Below are 21158 nucleotides of genomic sequence, written 5' to 3' on the forward strand. Positions count from 1 at the left end.
CCGATTATTTTTAGAGATGGCTCGTGCCTTCGGGACTTTCCTCGGTGCTAAACAGCCATCGCATTTATCTGTCGGATATAGGCCGGCTTTTCTTGTCACGGGCCATGTGCTTTTTCAAGTCGCTGTTGCATGCAGACCTTGTTTCATAATTACCGTGAGAGTAAGGAAGTGAAAAAGGGGAAGAGGAAACGCGAACGAACAGCACAGCGATCGCGGTTATTTCCTCTTTTTCTAAAAATATAACATCCAAGCTATCTAAGCTATACCCAGTGAAAACACTACAATTGTGATATACGATAAGCGTGAGTCAAACTGTGTCGTAGCCGTAGACCGTGTGACAAAGTGCTTAAGGATCGATCGCAACAGTATCTTAGTGTATTAACTACGATCTGGGGATAATTTTAAAAATATCCGCAGAAATTAGTATACGTGATGTCACGTAGAGATTTGGACGTACGTTAGCACGTAGCAAAATAGACTGTTGGCTGTCTCAAGTCTTCGAAAGTACGTTATGATCGTGAGGAGAGACAGAGACAGAGACAGAGAGAGAGAGGGAGAGAGAGAGAGAGAAGAAAGAGAGGGAGAGCTGTTGCAAAGTCATCGAAAAATCGTCGATGAGTTGCACTTGTTGAAGGAATTATGCGAGGATAGTAGCTACAAGAAAATACACAAAAAGATCCATTGTACACGTGGAAAGTATAGCGCTGATGGATTCAGTATACAAAAATATGTATAACGTTATATAACGTTAAGAATTCGAAAGAGCCCAGTATGACATTTACGTGTGACATTTGATAGTCAAAAAAAAAAAGAAAAAAAAAGGACAGTTAATTATATACGCTCAACTTGCGTCAATGATATTCGTTAATAAAAAGTTTTTTATTATATTTATTGAACGACCTACAAGAAGAATTGGTATTATTGCGATATACAACTTTATCACATCGTTTCATGGAGTATTTCATGGAGTAACTATTTACATTAATGTATAAATTTGTTACCGTGCTAGGAAATATAGCAATTTCTAGGAGTAAAGGAAATACTGCGAGACAAATTGTCTCATAAATAGTTATATGAATATCTAAGCGGTGAAACGGTGGCTTGCGTTCATTTGCATAAGCCGACAACAGAAATTCAAAGTTCGAGCGACAGAATTTTACAGTGTGATCGGCAAAGGATATCGAGAGATATGAACATGCAAATATCAGGGAGAAAGACATTTCTCGCGTGCTTGTCCCAGTCGTTCGAAACGCTCGTGCTCTCCACTTGGAAAATTGCCGTTGGCGTTTGCTTTGATTCCCTACCCGGGGAAAACAAAGAAAATAATAAATTCATTCCACGATATTTCGCTACACATTAAGGTACGTAGGATTTAAAATATTTTTCACGCTACATTTATACTCGTACGTTACTATTACATACAAAGTACTACAGCTTTATCGAATCAAAATAGTTTTGCACAGATTTCTTGCAAAAAAAGTTCAATTTATCAAACTCCAAACATACGTGAATATCTATCACAGAACATCGATATCTTCGATTGAAGAGAATGCTCTTGCCAATTAAGAGAAATCTAAAATAAAGGTATCGGAACGTGTAATTCGATTAAATGGACGAAGGAATGATAATTACGTTGGAACTAACGATACGGTGGTTGTCTCGCTGAATAGGTTAGAGAATTGGAATTCAGGTTGAGTTTCCTCGAAGCTCCTGCCAGACGATTTCACGTGAGTTGCATTCGAGCAACGAGGAGATTCCTAACAAGTCTAACCCATTTCCTGAGACAATGCCTATATTCAGATCTTTTCAACATGGGAAATGAAAATGTTAAACGATTACCCTGCTAATTAGAAGGTAACTATCATCGGTAACTACAAAAGCGCTTCTAAAACGCATTGATCGAAAAGGAGTACAATTGCCACGACTTATCGACTCGACGAATTACCAAAAAAGTCAAATTCCACGGTATATTGCTTCTAAACGTGCCATTAAAGGAAAATCGACGTTGAGAGCGAACGATGGAGACGCAAATATAGGCTACGAATTTGATTCATTAATTACATGATAAATTTGTCCTGTTCGAAATTTTCTTAATCATTAATATCGCTAAATTGCATGCTACGCGTGTAACTATGCGTGGGAAATACTTCATTTGCAAAGAATAACTTTCATTCCGTGTGCTTTAAGCTTATCAAGTTGGCAATCGTACCGTAAGAAACACTGTTGGCAGGTAACAGTAAGCAAGCGAGTGCGAATCGATTGCACAGTTCATTTGGACTATTGTTTACTTAGCATTTAGTCAAATTTATATGCGAGAACGTATAATCAATTTAGGATCGAAACGCGGGATGTTAATTAAATAATAATAGAAAATTCATGGTTCGTTGTAATATTTATGAAGAATAGTGGAGTCTCCAAACAGAAACGATATTAATCATGCTCAAACACTAACGCTAAATTTATACAAGCTTTGTGGTTGTTACAGTATTTTACATACGAACAGTTCCACATAGTAATGCAACGCGAAACCAGACTTGCGAAACTCGTGCCCTGCATTAAATTTCTTACGGCTAATTTTTCTCAGGTTGTAACCGCAGGTGTCACTGTCATAAGCTACACGCTTTTTTATATCCTCTATTTGACACAGCTCATGGTGATCTCGGTCGAACGCTCTGTATTACTTACTTAATAAATATTCGATGCATAATAACAGCTACGTATCCTATATTAGACTCAGACAAAAGAAAGACCAATTTACTTTCTTTGTTTCCACGATGTGAGTCATCGAATAGAATACGGGGGCTAGCGAATCGATCTAGGTGACGGAGGCAGAGAAGAGACGGGTTTAACGATCCCAACGACCCATGGAATTCACGGAATGTGCATAACGGTGATGGCGTAATCTGCGAGAAAAAATGAGCGGCTCGGCGGCGAAAAAAAAGGAATATCGAGCGGCAGTTAATAATCGCCTTGGGCTCTGTAATCGGTTGGGCCTTCTTGAACGGCTCGCGTTACTTTATCAGGTTTTCCTGGATCAGCCAGCGGCCGTGCAAGTGCGCGAATTCGATTCACCTTGGCCAGCTGAACGATACTGAGAAAAGATCGCAGACAGTACTTGGCGGATCGCAAAGCGTCTAACTTCTCAGGAAGAGTATCGCAAAATCATGAAACTCTGCATTTTCATACCTGTGTAAATTATTCCTCGAACCTTCGTTCGATTTCGAAGCAAGGAATATTTAATAGGAATATTTAATTTTTCGTATAGAAATATAAAAGGTCATACGGTGAATGCAAGGCATTTTATCACGCGAAATTTCCTTCAAGGGTAACGATACGATAATGAGGAAATCATCGCGCTAATCAAATTATTGTTAATCGTTCGATCGTCCGTCAGCACAATTTACACATATCATTTAATCCTGTTAATGTTCCTGTGGTTGCACACATACGTACGAACCTGAAACCGCTTGATTCGCGCGAGATATGCAAACGCACCGTGAGCACCCGGACGATTGTTCACACAACGAAATTACGCAATCGGTCGTTGAATCATATCCAATGCGTTTCGTGAACACATTAAACTTTCACATTTCCATTAACGAAAACTGAAAAACTTCTTTCGCGAGATAGACACCGTTTCTTCCAGCGGAATTACTTATCTCTGAATCATTCGTACTACTTCTCTCATTGTATTATACATTATCGCGAATTAGTTGGAAATAAATGCCTGAAAGAAATGGTAAAATTAGTTCTAGAAAAATACCCATGTGCTAAATGGCTCTGGTATTTACGATACGTTCACTACATCTCTGATACGAGACCAGCTGAACTTATAACGTGCTAAAAGGATATCTTAAAAATAATATCTTAAACACTTATTACAGCGATTGCCATCTTAAGTAACATTCACACGCAGAGTATACTATTATGTGAGATACGTAATTACACTTGTGTATTATCATAATTTCGTGCTGGTCCCGATAGGACAATGAATTTTGTATATTCGACTGACGCAACTCGGACTTTCACTTAACTTTCCGACAGTGTACAGAAGCAAGTACCGATGTGTTCGTGACGAGCTATAAAACCACCCTTTTATTATGCTTTTTTTTTTTCTTGTCAACGATAAAGAATTATTATGATTCCTGGAATTTGTCACCTTAATGGCTCGTATTAAGCAGCTTTACGAACTGGCTTACGCGGCGCAGGAATTCTTTTTTCTCTCGTTGGCTGGCTTCTCGTGTGAATTTCAGCGTTCGCCCAGCAAAATTACAAAGAGAGAGAGAGAGACAGAGACAGAGACAGAGAGAAAGAGAGAGGTGAGAAAGGAGAAGAACGAAGAAAGAACGAAAGATGGGAAGAGAAGCGTAACGGGACCGAAAATGGGGATGCATACGCAATGTAGCCAACGATTATGCGGAATCTCGATTGATTGGTTGGATCGTTAAGAGCGACACGAACGGAACGGGACCGAAGGAGATCTCGAGACGGAACAGACGTATGTACATATATGTATACGTAATAGCAAAGAGATCTGATATACTGTATGAATAATAGCGATGGACGATACGTATCTGAGCAACGTTGCTGCGCGACGAAGTGGAAATATTTCTTCGTACGCAACTATTAACGCCTTAAGCTTCCAGCCATTTAAGTATGCCGCCACCCCTGCGACAGTTGGCTTAAAGAGTATGGCGAAGATCGTAACTTCGTCACTTTATTACGTCTGTGACCAAGTTCAAGAAAGTCTGGTAAACGCCCTCCTGCTGTTCTTCGAGGATTTTAACCCTTTAGTAACGACCGCAATAAAAGGATTTGTCGTTCTTTATACAATGTTAACTTTTTCATTAAACAAACGAAATTTAGAAATCTGCCTCGTTTAATAATGACATAATTTAATATCCATGAAGATGATATGATAAAAATGTGATAAATTTTCAAGGATTTCTGAATCTTATTTTTCAAACTTGAAATATAACGAAGGTAGCAATCAAACGTTTTCCGTTTGGACTCGTACTATTGTTACACTTTGCGATTCATACAGCGAAACAATGTTACACGTATAGCGATCGAGACACGTTTTCCTCTGACTTTCATTGAGGTTTAAAATGCTCGTACGCATTCGATGCAGCAGACGCGAAGTGTTCCGGCGCCGCTTCGTTCTCTCCTATTCTCTTTCTTTTTTTCGTTCGCATTTCCCGTCACAGGGCTTTACAGTCTTTCTTCCTCATTCGTCAACGACGTCATAGCGTTTTTCCTACCGCGCTTTCAACGCGTGTCGACAACAATGCACGTAAAAAGCAGGCGTGAGCATTGTTACTAGGCGACACCGGATTTTTGTACAATATGACGAAGCCATGGCTGTTTAACGCGTACAAACACGCTGTAAAGTCATTGTCTACGTCTGTTTGAACGATTCTTCGAGAACTTTACTTTATGTTCTGTTTCTTAACAAGGTGCCGCTGTTATGCTTCGTTTAGTCTCGCGAAAACCTAATAACCAAGTGCATGCTCCAATTCTTATTTCGCAAACGCTGTATCTCTTTATAAAGAAATTTACGAGAAAACACAGAAACACCTGTGTATATCTTTCCTACAATTACTAATTCACCTATAATTATCAGCAGGTGAATTCACAGGAGTTTAATTCCTTTTTAAATAACTGATCGATACATCTACGAGAAACTTCTTTAACGAGAAAGATTCGATCGAGCAGCGTAGCCTACCTGCGCTCTAGAAAGATATATGGCTAAAAAATATTCACTAAATAATATTGGTTGCAACATATAATATGTAATATTTGTTGCAACAATTATTCGAAAGCTGCGAATTTCGTTATTTGTCCCGCGTTAGCTGTTACGTTAGCCGTATTAAAGCGATATTTCAACGAGATAGCGGTAATTTCGTACGATATTTTTCCAGGTTTCGGTATAAATATAACGAGCGCAAACAATACATGCACGTAGGAGGCGCAAGGACACAACGACGCGGACACGGGGTGCCGTGTTAACGAGATACTAATTCGTTGGTAACACGAACGCAAGAGTTGCTTTTCGTTGAAAATACAGATAGGAGAGAAAGAGGAGCAATTCGACGATCATGCATCGATGCACGCGGCCGCCGCAATTCCGCGTACGTGCACACCTGTGTAAAATACCGCGAGTCGATGAGCCATAGTCTGACTAATTGCACTCGAGTTTCGTTTCTGTCCACGATTGCCCCGCGCCCCCGGTCTGACGAAAAATTTGCAACCGACCTATCCAACAAATTTCAATGAAATTGCATCGCGCTCACAGGCCAACACAAACGCGTTAAAAGCTGGCTGCGCTTCGCGTTTCCGCTACCCATGAAAATGCTCAACCTGTAGAAATAATGCGTGGTGAATAACATTTAACCGTGCTTTCGTTGATTTTCCCCTTTTATTCTTTGCCGCGACCGCTGCTATAAAAAGTATCGTCGTACTCGTCGTTCACTTCGTTTTTATTATACCGTTCAATTTACTCTTGGGAATAATTAATTAAATTAAAACACTGGTTTTACACAATTTCTACACTTCAATCTCGTTGCGATCCCGCAATGTTTTATGTCTCAAATTCGCTTTCGTTTCAACCGAATTGAGGGCTTTTATCAGAAAAATCATATCGACAACGGTTCTTTCCTATCTGTCGAGAAATTTAAGAAATTTTCCAACGATAGAGAAACGCGAATCGGTCGAAAATGATCCAAAGAACGGGCGTTAATTTTATCCTCATTTCACGGAATGTGCAACTAAAAATATTTCTAGTCGAATTGTCTGTCATAATTTTTATGACGTTGAAACAAGTCCCGAGACGATAAAGATTATATCTGCATAACGTCATTAGATACACTGCGCATAGCACTCTAATAATACTATAAATTGAAATACGTCGAATATCATTTAACGTGCATGTTATTCTCATTTGCATTTACGCTGTTATTTCGAATAATCGTCGTACAGAATTGCTCTTCTGGCACGTTCGTAATAACCGTAGATACATACCAGAAACCAGATATGTTCGCGTATATGTACGGGGTTATCGTACATTTTACCTGGAAAACAAGCATCCGCGTAAAACGCCCAAGTAATGAATGCACCTTCTAAAATCCTATCATATTTCATCTTGTACGTTGACACATATACTGATGTGAAAATTAAATAGGGATATGCACGAGCTTGTGCGTATTTGTGGTTATGTGAATATTCAGAGGCACGGGAATAATACGTGTGTACATACAATACAATCGTTTCGAAAGAGCTGATCTAAAGAAACGTGACTGTGTTTCAGACAGCTCGAAACCGCTGTGTCGTTCGCTTCGTAGCGTGAACGTTTCCCGCTTAAGAATACCGGAAGCGCTGGAATTTGTTTCAACGCGACCGGCGTTTCTGAAGGCCGTTGTTGTTGCAACGTAAAAAGTAAAACCGCAGCCTAACCGAGTAAAAGTTGATGCCTTGTTCATCGATGTCGGTCGTAACCTTCTTTCCCTTTTCTATCCCGCCATATTTTTGTTGCATCTTTTTATAACTATTACAAAATAATCACGATCGCGTTAAGATTTTTTTCATACGAATAACGAGGTTACCGAATAATAAATCTGTTAATGTCTCTTCCGTAGCTTTCCGGTTCCTTGTCTTACAAGCGTTCAAGAAATTGGGGACTTTTCGTTCCCGACTTTTACAGTAAGTAGGCTTATCGTTCCAAGTTTACGTCGAGTTGTAAACTCTTTCATTGAAAGTTCTATCACTTATTATAGCGACCCTACTTCCATCCTTCCAAGAATTTAATGCTGCATAAGGATCGCCAGATAGTTACATACCCTGTCGTTATACGTAACGATATAATTTTTCTTTTTTTTTTTTTTTCATTCCATTTAAAGATATTATTTCTTCCGATCCCAGGCGATCCTGATGTAGCATTAAGTCCTTGGAACGACGGAAGTAGGATCACTTACGTAAGATCGTATAAGTGCAATAGGTATGCCAGTCTTTCGACGAGAAGCACGAACACGCAGATTAATCTGCACATGGACGAGCGACCTGTGCGACACTCGCTGCGGTTATGTAATTTATTTTACGTTCATTTTAAGTAGCGACTCGATGGTACAGAAATACCGATCGTTCGTATGTTTACTGTCGGCGATTAAATACTAACGTCCAATAATGTAGCTTCGACATTCTTCGAGTAAATCTCAAACGCGATGGCAAACATTTAACGAACACGTGTAATAAAACGAACAGCTTATTCATCAAATAAGCTCTTAATAATTTATAGATTCTACAGTGCACTTCGATAGTCGAATTCGAAAGTTTCAAGGATTAGCAACAAAGGAATATTTATTTAAATTAATAAAAATGATAACTTTTCTTGTTTAATTGCAAAGAGCGGAGTAAAGCTGCGCGAAGATTAAGAGCGACCCACTTACTTCGTATTATTTCGTTTGCCTCGAAATCCCAGGTCTCTCTTACTCGAGTCTCACTCTCTGTATGTGGCATAGAGATTTAAATTGAAATTACGGTCTTGACGACGCTAATTATTTCTATTACCAGTGGAATTAAAATTGTACGACCAGCTCAATGACGCGGAGCAAGCACTATCTTGTCGTTCGACCACTGCACATGTGATCGTGTCAGATCTGGCTAAGGTCGAGGCAGAAACGGACAACTTCGTTAAGAATCATCATTATCGTCCACGGCAAATATGTTATTCGCCATAACGTAATTCTATTTGAATTCTATTTGAAAAACATCCTTAGTAATAGAAACTTATTTCATTGCAGCGCCGTTACTATATATTCGGTAATTTAAATGTCGAAACTAAGAAAAAATTTACCTGTTAACGTCAAAGAACTGTTTATCGTGCTCGATTCGTACGTCAAACTTTTTCAGATTCCACATATCCATCGTGGCGACAATAGAAACACTTACGGAGATCAAAGTCTATTTCGATCCACTGAAGCTGTTCTTGAATCACCGTTGTATAATTCGCGAACGACAACAGTTTAAGAATTTACGAACGCACACTGTCAAAACAATCGCAATGGATTTCTCCGCGAACTACGTTCGACTCGAAATAATAAGAAATTTCAACACGCTCTTTCGCAACTACAGGCTTCGATTTCTACGTTGTACATCGAAAATCGTTATTTCGTTCGTAGTTTGCAGCGAATCTTGTTAAGGAGTAGCCACGAAGGGCATTTATCGTCACAGTGGTCGTGACCAATTCATTGTCGCTTCACCGAGAGAGCGAAAATATCGCTTCGACTGGCCATGCCTATTTATAAACCTTCTTAAGGAGATTCTCGGACGTTTTGCTTCCTTCTCTCTTTCTCTTTTATAGCAATAACCTCTCTTTGTTCTGGGACACTGGAACCGTGGTCCCTTAAAGAGAGTTCCTCGTCGAGAGATCGAATAAGGTGGCAAGCCAACGCGAACCAACCCGCGTCACGAGAAACAGGACGATTGATCGTCGTATCGTTTTCAAAGTATCCTTTACACCATGAACACCGTACTAAATATCGCGCACCCTCGATTATACATTTCGTACGATCTCCCATCGTTTCTCATCCTCGTCACGTTTTTCGTCTTCTGACGACTCTTTGATATTTCATTTTGATCGAATCGTTTTTATATTACTGCGTTAAGACGTTACGAGCTCGAGTATCAAATCTTCCTCGTTCTTGCGCTTCCTTCCCGAAGCATCTTTTCTAGTATCGAGTGAAATGGCTCCATTTGTCAACGTCGTTTCAGCAAGGGCTGAAAATTTTATCGCGAACATAAAACGTAATACCATTCACGTTACGAGGATTACAAAAATCCAAGGTCCATCCTTTTCCATTTGACCTACGTCTTCCTCCAGCGAGTTTCATTTATCTCGCGCAACGCAGAAAAATTGGAGTTGTAACGTGAAACGAAATATCCATCCAACGAAAACGCGTCCAGATGCTATTTTTCTTTTTTTAAATCCAACGATATTTAGAATCTCGTGACGTAAATTTTCATTTCAACTGATCCCTCATTTTTAATCCTTCGTGGTTAATTCGAGTATTTAATTTACAGGATATTCGATTTTACTCGTCTCTCTTTACTGCGCTGTTTCATTCAATACTGAAACTTCAAGAACACTCTCGTACGATATCTCGTGTTTACCGACACTGGCGCGAAAATATAACTCGGGAAACTGTTGCAGCATCCGTACTAACAGACCACCACTCGTCGAGTACTACTTGATGATAGATAGAGGCCACAGATATAACGCATCCAGTAGCCGAGTCCGAATGTATTTTTGCTATTTGCTTTTACTATTTGCTCATGCTATTACCATTAATTCTCTATATGCTGTAAAAATACAGCATCGAACGAGCACTATCTAATTTCCAAATTTGTCGCCGTCTAACATTTTTACAACGGTAGTCCTTCTTAAACGTTAACGACAAGTAACAGATAAGAAAATATCGATAATTTTCCAACTAACCGACGTTCAAAAATCACTCACTGTAAAACTTATTATGAAATCTAAAAAGAAAAAAAAAAAGAGGGAACACCAGTTACGTGAAACTCAATTTGGACAATGTATGTCTGTTAAAACTGACGATATTATTTTATTACATTCTGTATAACTTTCTCAAAGATACATATCGCGTATGCGTTTCCCGGCACGACGCAAAGTTTCCAGCGCGATCGGCACAGCATCCACGCTACCGGATCACTCGTGAGACACTAACCGACAAGAGACAGAGAACGCAGACACGAGGTAGAGGTAAGCTACACCGCAATTGGTCGGGTTGGGAGATGGAAGAGTGTATGTTAGCAGGATGCAGAGAAAGAAGGAGACGGCGGATAAAAGTGGGAAGTAGAAATAAGCAGGTAGTGGGAGTGGAGTAGTAGCTGGTTGCGTATACGAGCCTTAAAAGCAGGTATCCACGTGGCCGGTGCTCGTAACGTGGGGTCAGTTCGTACCGCGATGAAGCAGTTTGCCATAAGAATAACGAGCCGAAACTTTTGAAGTCTTATCCCTCTTTACCTTTTTTATCATCGAAATCTTTCACGGTATTTGCAATTTGCTACGGTAACTGCGGTCCTTGCCGATGAAAGGTTCGATCACTTCGCGCGTTTCCAAAGCTTTCTCGACATGGGTTTCGATAGAAGCTTCTCTATATATAGCCTTTATGAAGAGTAGAAGACACTTTCGATCCGATGAAGCGCAATACTAGGACCCTCTTGCACGACACTTTGTTAAATAGCAATAGCGAATCGACAAGCGACGAGTTTTGAAGCGTAGATTTCCGTCGTACAGTTTACAACGTACAATTTCTGAACTTTAGATCTTACGTTGTACGATTTTACAATTTCACGTCGAATAGGAAAATCGGCTGTCTCGAATCGAAAATCGAATTTACTTGTACACGTTTATCAAACTTATTGCCGTTATTATCAAAGTTGTTGCCGTAAGATTTTACTAACGGCATTAGTTCAATTGTGCAAAATGGCTCTGGCAATATTTTGCTGTTCCCTTTATTCGAAAATTATCATGAATTCCGACAACTAGTTTCCGTTTATTTGTAAGGATTGCAGCATAATACACGGGCAATTTGGAAAGTCAATGAGGTTTCCATTTTACTCGATATGCAGCTACATTGTGAAGTTCTGAAATATTCCCTAATTTGATGTTGTACTTTCGTGGGAAAAAGAGAGCATAGGAAAATAGGACCACCCCCTCGGTCCGGATCCTGCAAGGAGTAACTCCTACGACACACAATAACCAAGTAAATTGGATGGAAATTCATGAGCCGAGAGCGGTCAACGCGTTTTCTACCCTGCGTGCATTTTGTATGAGTTGCCAGGAACTAGCTTCGACGTCGCTTATTTTATTTACGAGGGTTCGTATTTTGCGGCACCAGGAAAATTTTTCGGTAAAGATTCAAAGTTTGATGACAATGAAATATATTGGATTAATATCAAAGTCAGCGTTACCAATTACAATTGACAACTAGATTAAAAGTAGACACATTTATCTGTTAACTGCAAGGGTCTGCGCATATCTGACCCGCTTTGATATTTTCTATATCTCGAAGTTGCGTTCAACGCCCTAGAAAACATTACGAAATACCAAGCGTATCTTATCGCGAAATATTTGATCAGCACGTGAGAGTTTTCTTGCGAAAACTGGACGTTTCATCTTTATTGCTATTTGTTCAGGCGCTAAGTAAAACTGCATAGGAGTTACGACCGAAGAAGTTTTAATTTGTAGACAAAGAAAATTTATAGAGGTTCGCGTGACAACCAATAGAAGCTGACAGATGAGCACTTACAAAGAGGAATCTTGCTCTGCTGGACACTAATTAACCAAAGGACAGAAGATAGAATTATAGCCGAGAAAGATGACGAAAAGGATAGCTGGAAATTGCATGTTATGTGGGTGCAATGCCTAGTTCTTCTTCACATTTTTCTCATTCCCACGTTCCTTTGTAATGATTAGCTAGCCACATACTATCAATATATCCCGTATGCGAACACTAAGACTAGTAATAATTGACCGAAAAGTAAATATGAACGAAACAAAAAATTGAATATTGTTCAAGTCTAAACTATTTCACGAAGTATTGCGAGTGAAAATTTGTTTGAACGTTGCACCGTAAATTATTTTCTTTCCAAATGAAGAGGAAGAACCATTTCCAACCAAAATTTCTTCCCAGGAAACCACACCCATGTTTCCCTGCTGTTCTCTCGATCTCTCTTCCAACCTGCCGTGTAAATATCGCGTCTATATCTGGGACACCTGTGGCGAACATTTTCGTTGACTTGCTAGACAAGGACATACGGGCGATTGAGTAAGTATATTTGCACTTGGATATGGTTTTTGTCCATATTCTTTCCTAACAAAGCTATTCGATTAACTATTACTTCAAATATTTACGAAATAACGTTTATCAAATTATCTTTGACCTATACGTATGCTGTTGGCAAAATCAATCAGTATTTTGGTAATAATGTCTTATCGTGTATTATCACTATAATTCTTCAAGAATTTATACCGTTGCATACCAAATATATACCGTTTCAATTATATAGATTTTATAGAATAGGTTTGTTTCAAATAACCATATTCTATAAAGTTTTATGTAATAAACTTTCATATTACTTTCTTAGAACGTTCATGATTGAACTGGTCTTTGTTAAGCTTCCTCAGAATCCCGTCGTAAACGGTTAACACGTTCCTCAGGAGAAAAATACGTCGAACGATATAAAGAAGCAGAAGACTTTAATTATCAATTACCGTAGTTAACGCGAGCTTGTAAAACGTGATATTTTTATGGCTATCAAAGCGGAGCCGCGCTACTCTAATAAAATTTTCTCATAGCTACCGTAACGTAATCCATTTATTTATTTCTAAAACGTTGCTTATATTTATAATTTATTAGCGCGGTGTCGTTAAAAGACGGCTGGTTGACTAATAACGTATACGCCGAATGACTCACACTCACGGGAGTGGACTCTCCGTGAAATAGAAATAGATCTCGATGGACCGGCTCGGATGGTCAGAGATGCGATGCTAGCCACCGATTCCGGTTTGGTCGATGACTCTTTTAAAAACAGCACCAACCTCTTTCACTTGACTAATCTCGCGATAAAAAGGAAACAATAACTTCTTGAAAGAAAAAAAATTCGCTCTTTCCTTTTTAAAAACACCGATCCCATTATTTATCAAAGTTTCCCTATTTGTATATCGTGTTTATCCTTCGTGATAAGAGCCCTGCCTTGGACAATATTAAGTCTGTGTACGGTTTGTTTTAAATTTATATTGAAAGATGACAAGAACCAATGATATAACTTCCTTAGATATAAAAATTATCAAAAAATCTTATGATATTACTCTCTTATAAATATCCTATATCGAAAATATTACAAAATATAAAAAGAAAAGTAGATTATATTATTCGGAAATTAGAATGTCTATGATAACTATATCGATGTAACGAAGCATCGTGGAGTAATCCTCTTTTAACGAGGATAATTTAAATTTGGAACAATGATTTGGCGAGACACGCAAAGTTTACCTGACAAACTAGAACATAGGTTTTGGAGCAATCAACGGTTTCCTGTTTATCGTGGAAAAAGCTTGGAAAGTACGCGTTCCCTTTGGTTTACGAGTGGGACGTGTCGCAGGAGTTACTGTGGCCTGTAAAGTGACGTGCTGTAAGTCGCGTGCTGCGTGAGCGAACCTTGAAGAAAAACACGTGATTCGGGTTTCGCGCTTTGCCGTCCATATACCTCAACGCGTATACGCGTTACATTTGGGCACGTTTTCGTGTGTACACGTATAGCCGCGTGGCACCGAGCACAGACGCAACCTCGTTGCTTTAATTATAGACCGGAGCCCTTCTTCTTTCCTTCGTCCACCCTCGACACCGCGAAATTGGAAAGCGTACGTCTGCCACGGATCGCGCTCGTTTAGTATAGCAAAGGGTAGCAGAATTTTCGGAAAGTTCCCAAAATGTACTTCGCAAAATATTTGTGGCAATGAATCAATTGTTGTTTTCTTTGTTAATGATATTTTTAAATAGCATCGACAATGATTTGGGGAAATGATCTTCTTTTAATTAAGTGCCAAACGTCTGCTGAGGTAGATGCTATTTGTGAATATTTAGGCTAGACGTCATGTTGGCATGAACGTTGAAAAAGTTTTAAAGAGATTACCAGAGAGCTCTATTCTAAGACGTTTAAAGTAACTTTACTGCAACTTTACTAGGTCATCGAAGGGTTAAGTAATATGTTGAACATCGAACAACTTCCTAAACTCTGTAAAGACAATTTTTAACACTATCGGCAGGCGAAACACGTACTGACCGAAACAAATTAAATTTTCTAACATTTAGTTCTCCAAATTTTCTGATAGAAACTATCCATATCTTTCGTGAGAAGTGCGTCAAAAAGTATAGATAGACGCATAGTTATATATTAAAAGATTTTTACAAATATTTGCGACTATAATAAGATATAACTAATTTGATGCTTTTTAAGTTTCGCATTACTTAAATCAATTCTTATATCGTACAGCGAAGATCACGTACTAATTATGGATTGGACACAGTCACAGGCACCACCTATTACGCCTACACAGCTACGCGGATATAACTATTATTACGTAATTACATGGCGAAGATTATTCCTCTTTCTATTGTCGCAGGGCAAGTACTGCTTGTTAGAAATAAAATCCATTAAAATCGCGAAACTACGCGAGATGTTTAAACGCAGCTGACTCCGGCTGACAATGAGCCATTTAAGATACCAAGCTACAACGAACCATTGACTCTGGTTATGAAAATGGGAAATGGCCTCGTTAGAATTAAAGACCAACCGAGTTAGTATATTAATTTATGTAATTTTCGTCTATTGTACAATTACCAAGAACAGTGTACTCAGACGTTAAACGATGATATTAAACGTGGAAGTATCAAGCATAAAATCTCCGATTCAAGCAGGATATAAAATAAACTCGTTGCTAAAATATTTAATTAAATCGAATTACCGTGAACGTAAATCTTCCATCCTTTCCTTCTGTCTTCACATTGAAGAAATTATAATTTGTAAATGTAATTTGCCACAAATCGGATTATCAGAAATATACAACCTTCTTCGAGATACGTAGTTACTACTTTACATTACAAATGTTATCTTCGGTCATCTTCGATCTGCACCGCATTCTATCGAGATTATGCAAATAGAGAACACGACGAGGCATTATCCCGCAAAGTGTAACTCGACTTGGTCGATCTATCCGGATGTGACGCAGCTCGTTTTCACCGAGATGTAGTTGGGATTCATAAAATGCTCGTCTGTACTCACTTCGTCTGTCCATTCACATTTCTCCGATCTTTCCCCTAGTCCTTTCGCTATAGCTTCGACATTAGAATTGAAAAGCAGCGAGATCCAAGATGCAACGAGTAACCAATCTGACTAAGAAGATCACAACAACGTTTCTAATAGGCTTTTGACTCGATAAGGTAATCGCGTGTTCTTGTCGTGAAACATAGTGCACATAGTTTCTGATCGAATTCAAATCATTAAAAATATTCTGCGATGTTTTATATTATAGAATAATTGGGTTACTTTACAAAGTATCGAAAATAGTATCTGAGACCATAGCGATTTTTCTCAGATTTCTCACAATGAAAATAACAAATTCATTAAGTCGAATAAATGATAATATCGAAGTAAATTTGAAGAATATAATATTCTAAGAAACGTATTACGAAATGAAAATATAATGTAGAAATCTTTCTTTTCTTTACAAGTAGGATCAATATTTTATGTTTCTATGGCGCAACAGCAGATGAGTGGCACATTCGTCCAGATTTTATCTATGTACCCCGAATGCAGTTATAGGCTTTCTATTTTTAAAAGACAAGTCGTAAACGTCTGCATGCCGTGGTGATCGAGTCTCATTCGCTTCACGCTAAAGTTTTTGTACTTTCCTTCTACGTATGAAATATCTCAAAAATAATACTTTAACATCCGCCGATAAGCGGATAAACGTTACCAATCTTAGGAATTGTTACGCGTTATTTCGAGTAATATTAATGCCCACAGAGTACACAGAAATTGATTCACATTTCTCTAGTAATTAATTATGAGACCAATCTACGATGGCTACAAAAAAATATTGACACATATCTTTATTTTCCAATGAAGTGCTTCTTTTTTTATCAAGTTCTACATTTCATTTCCACAGTATCAAATTTGTGTAATCATATCAAAGTATCATTAAACGACACTAAATTTCGTTTACTTAGATCTAATTAATTTGTATACAAAGACGATACGATAATTCCAATGTCGTATCAATGTTTCATAGCCATTGTACAATAGTCTAGAACTGTAAACGTGCAAAAATTGTTAAAAAGAAGCTTACCATTTGTTGAGCGTTCCTCGGCTTTCTATTTACGTCAATCACCTTTTGATTGGCTGCAACGAGAAATATACGATAATTAATACAAAGATGTCCTCTGCTGGTTAACGGGCAGCAAATCGTGAATTTATCGAGGTACATCACATATGGTGTTCGCGTATAGCACGTGACCGCGTTACCCCACGAACTAACGACTTTACTGACGATTTATGTGTTATGGGTAACTGTCCAATACCATAAACGATTCGGCCATTGAGTACTGTTACTTGCCACTTTATTATTGGCACCAATCTCATTGACTTCCAAATGTGCGGTTATCAATGTAATAATGGAATTCACTTACTGACTGCTTCAACTAGGTCAGCTAGAAGAACACCGTCACAAAGATCCGACTGAAGATCTGTCACCCTTCTCTTGCACCCACCTCTCTCCAAATAGTAATTCGCCCAGTCGGTATAGATCTGCACAAAAAATAGTTCACGTTAATTTGATATGGTGTTTTTAAATTTAACAAGTTAATTCAATGTCTGATACAATCTCGTTTCTACAAATCAAAATAAATTTTGCGCCAATTAATATATGTATCTATAGAATTTCGATAAGAACTATGGAGTGCTAAAATAAAATTTGAAAATAATAATTTCCAGCGAATATAAGGATATGTTAAATAATGTATAGCGCATCTGCTATATTATAAATCGAATTTATAGCATAGTGATAGAAATCTGACGTCGAAATTGGACGGTCTGTCCGCGAAGCGTCCATAGATTTTCGTCATCATCATCATCAAAAGGAGCACGATATTTTCATTCGCATTCTAATCACGCGCTCGCACGTCAGCCGATATAGAAACGTTATCTCTTGCCTATTGCAACCATGTAGGCGCACACTTACGTTTATTAACTGCGGTGCACGCAAAGTCTATCCAAGTATGTATATGGCCCCCTGTTTGCAAGCTATGCATAGTTTTATCGTTCTGCCTACAGAGCGATACTTCACGAGCAACGTGTTTGAGCTGCAGGTGCGTTCTGTCTATCAGAGACATTACGATTAAATCAACCTCTGCGTACTTAATGATAATTGATTTCGTTGAATTTCATGAAATCGGAATTCCAATCGATTACATTGCTCGCACGACTGCTGCGCATAATAAAAAGCTACAAAATGCAAAACCACAAAGATCATTTGTCATGTACCGGAGTTATCAGCGAAAAGTAATTAAAAGATCGATTACATAGGGAACCGTAATTCACTAAGACAAAGAACCTAACTCCGTTCGTAAGATATCGTAAAAGCGATGAACGGCCAATTAAACGTAAAATTTATTCCCCTATGGAACTTCTATGAAATTCTAAAATTTCTCATGCCTTTAATTAATCAAAAAATTGTGGCCAAAAAATTTATATTTCCACGTTTCCATTTATATCCGTCTATTATTCTACCATTATCTTAACGAAGGACACACGTTGAAAAAGCACCGAAACAGTCAATTAAGACTTCCTTCGGTCGACACGTACACTCTCAAGAACTGTTCCTAATCACCTCGAGCAGCCGGAAGGCGCGCTCTACACTCTTTCCTTCGCCAAGAGCGAAAATCTCCTCCGTGGCGCAGTGTATAAAGAAAAGGCCGGTTCCGCAGTCGAGCTTCTTTCCTCTGGAAAGAAAAGGCAAATCGCGAAAGGGTATCCCGTCGGGATAGATGCACCGAGAGTTTATTGTTTCGGCTGTACACCGATATTTTTCGCGTGTAAAATCCCGGGAGAGGCTCGAGGAGAAAGAAGAGGCGAATAGGAAGAATAGAACTGGCCAGACAAGGAGATAGGTCGGGAGAGGATGACGGTGGAAAGGAATTAGTCACCGTGCGTACCGAATCATACGTATACTTACACACGTGCACAGACGCACATACAGACACGCACACTCGTCCTCTCCTCTGTTAGCTCGCATAAATGAATGTGTCTATGTCCACATACACACACACAGACACGCTGGCGCGCGTGCGCGCACACACACACTAACGTGAAATTGTGTTTCTCTGTTTGCACCTATGAGTTGATGCACGCATGTGCGCGCATTCGTATTCTACGGAGGCACGCGTATATTTACATACACGATTCGTCTACCAGTTCAACACTGTGCACGTTCGTTTCCTCTATGTGCGTGCGTTAACGAAAATGATCGTGTGCCTCGTGTGTGACTGGTGTACTTCTGAAGTGTATTCGAGCGCGGGAACACACACACGTCTTAACCCCGAACCAGTCGAGACACCGTATTATTTTTGAACGTAGCAAAGAGAGAAGCAGGATGAACTTCCTTCATAATTTCGGGTCACCACGCAGATTCTAATTTTCATTATTACACAGAAGCCTAGCGAGCAGCTTTATAGGTTGGCCGGTGATTTCCAGTAACGATTTCGGTACTTGGAAACTCGCGAGGCTAGTTTCACGAGTATATCTACCTTTGAAACGAGCAATTTGGTGACTCGCAAATCGAGCACGTGTCTTTCACGCTCTCTAATCGGTATACAAACGAGAACGATTCTTTACGCGCCTTCGTTTTTCCAATACAGAATATACCGAGAAGAGAGAGAGAGAGAGAGAGAGAGAGAGAGAGAGAAAGCCGAAAAGAGAACAGTTTGTGACAATAGTACTTGAATTTTTTACGGTACTTCGCTACCCCTACAATGTATAAGAAATATATATTCTCGTAGAATTTATCATGATTATTTGAGGAAAATGTCTTACTACGAGTTTCCCTATGAATATTTCATCACGAATCAAGAAACATATATGCGAAAGAGAAGAAAAATATAAAAAATATGATATAGATAAGACGATATAGCAACCGAATCGTACATCTGATGGTTCCATGATCGCACCTGGCGTTTCGAGGACAGACACAATGGAACCGCGGACGCTTTACAAATTCGCAGTTTACTCGAGTAGACATCGGCATGCGTGCGCGATAACAGAGGCCTGGTACCTGTATGACATTGCGGGTCGAATCAGCCTTGATGTCGTCGGTCGATCCACAGACGGATCTTGGTGCTCTAATACACGCCATGACGTCGATGCCAACAGTCGTTAACGTCATCCAAATTGCATTAATTCACGCACTATACCGGGACTTCACCATGGAATCACTAATTATCGCTTCGAATTGAGCGCCACGAACACTCCAACGATGTAACCTCGTGGAACTACTGGCCGTAATTACACTTAACATTCGTCATCCGTGCTGATCTTCGAATCGCGATATGATTTCCTGTCGATTAACGGCATATTTGTAACGATTTACCAACGTAATAATTAGGTGCCACCAATTTTCATTACGGGACACGGTCGGCTATAAATCATTAGCATGTCGCGTTAAATTCACGCTGATTGGACGTCGATAAAGCTTCGTTCGTCCGGCACAAACACTCCTGTCATTCTTTGTACCTTTCACCTTTCGTTTTGTAACAATGCACGAAACTAATAATTAAACTGACACAATCGAGCTATGGAACCTGTCCGATAATTACCTGTGCGCAATAGTACAGTAATTAATTTTTGAAGCACAATACCATCCCTTTAGGAGTCTGCTCGAAATATTTGGTTCTGGCCGATCAAGATGCCTAGACGATCGATCGGTCGTGTTTCTCCATCTATTAATGGAACGATCTCGCTGTCCTCGATGCACGTGCTCTCACGAGGCGTGTCGTCACGTTTCTTTTGACTTCGTGCACTTAGAACCGCATCGGTGGTGCATCAGACGTGCAACAAGCAACGTGTAACGATGCGAACAATATACAAGTTCAAAGCTCTGTCGAGGTTACACTCTCGTCTACGTTCTCACAATTTTCTTTCTTTACGAAAGCGAAAGGAGCGCGACTAAGTTTCGATCGATTAAAATTACAGCTTCAGCTTCTATACAAATTTTTACTGCTTGATAAAAATTTGATAAGCCAACTATAGAACTAATATAACGATTAATTACGGTATTATAACGATTAACTCTTGGACGAAATAAGCATCAATCAGCAAACTCAACTAATTTCAAGACTAACCCCATTAGCACCATTAAACGGTTTATATCCGTTTTACGGAAAGATTTCAAGTTTTATCGTTGCAAGTTCTTTGTCATTCATTCACTCGGCCTTAATACTTTTCATATTTTTTTATCGTTCCCAGAACACTTTCAAAGTCTTCGAAGGAAGAACTGCCAAACTATTTGCGCCCGATGAAAAGCGAGA

The 21158-nt window shown here is 39.2% G+C and overlaps 1 protein-coding gene across 1 annotated transcript in view; it reads right to left on the reverse strand.

Annotated features, from left to right (window-relative positions):
* The window catches only part of LOC122566054 (protein sickie-like), a 101877-nt gene extending 81845 nt beyond the window's left edge, over positions 1-20032 (reverse strand). Inside the window, exons 1-3 of the mRNA XM_043722764.1 lie at positions 19907-20032; positions 17268-17385; positions 16928-16980 (exon numbers count right to left, since the gene is read on the reverse strand). Coding sequence (XP_043578699.1) covers positions 16928-16980; positions 17268-17385; positions 19907-20017 — 282 coding nt within the window. The 5' untranslated portion in view covers positions 20018-20032. The remainder of the gene's footprint in view (positions 1-16927; positions 16981-17267; positions 17386-19906) is intronic.
* Positions 20033-21158: the final 1126 nt, after the last annotated feature.

This window comes from Bombus pyrosoma, linkage group LG3, assembly GCF_014825855.1.
Source record: "Bombus pyrosoma isolate SC7728 linkage group LG3, ASM1482585v1, whole genome shotgun sequence".
Taxonomy (NCBI): domain Eukaryota; kingdom Metazoa; phylum Arthropoda; class Insecta; order Hymenoptera; family Apidae; genus Bombus; species Bombus pyrosoma.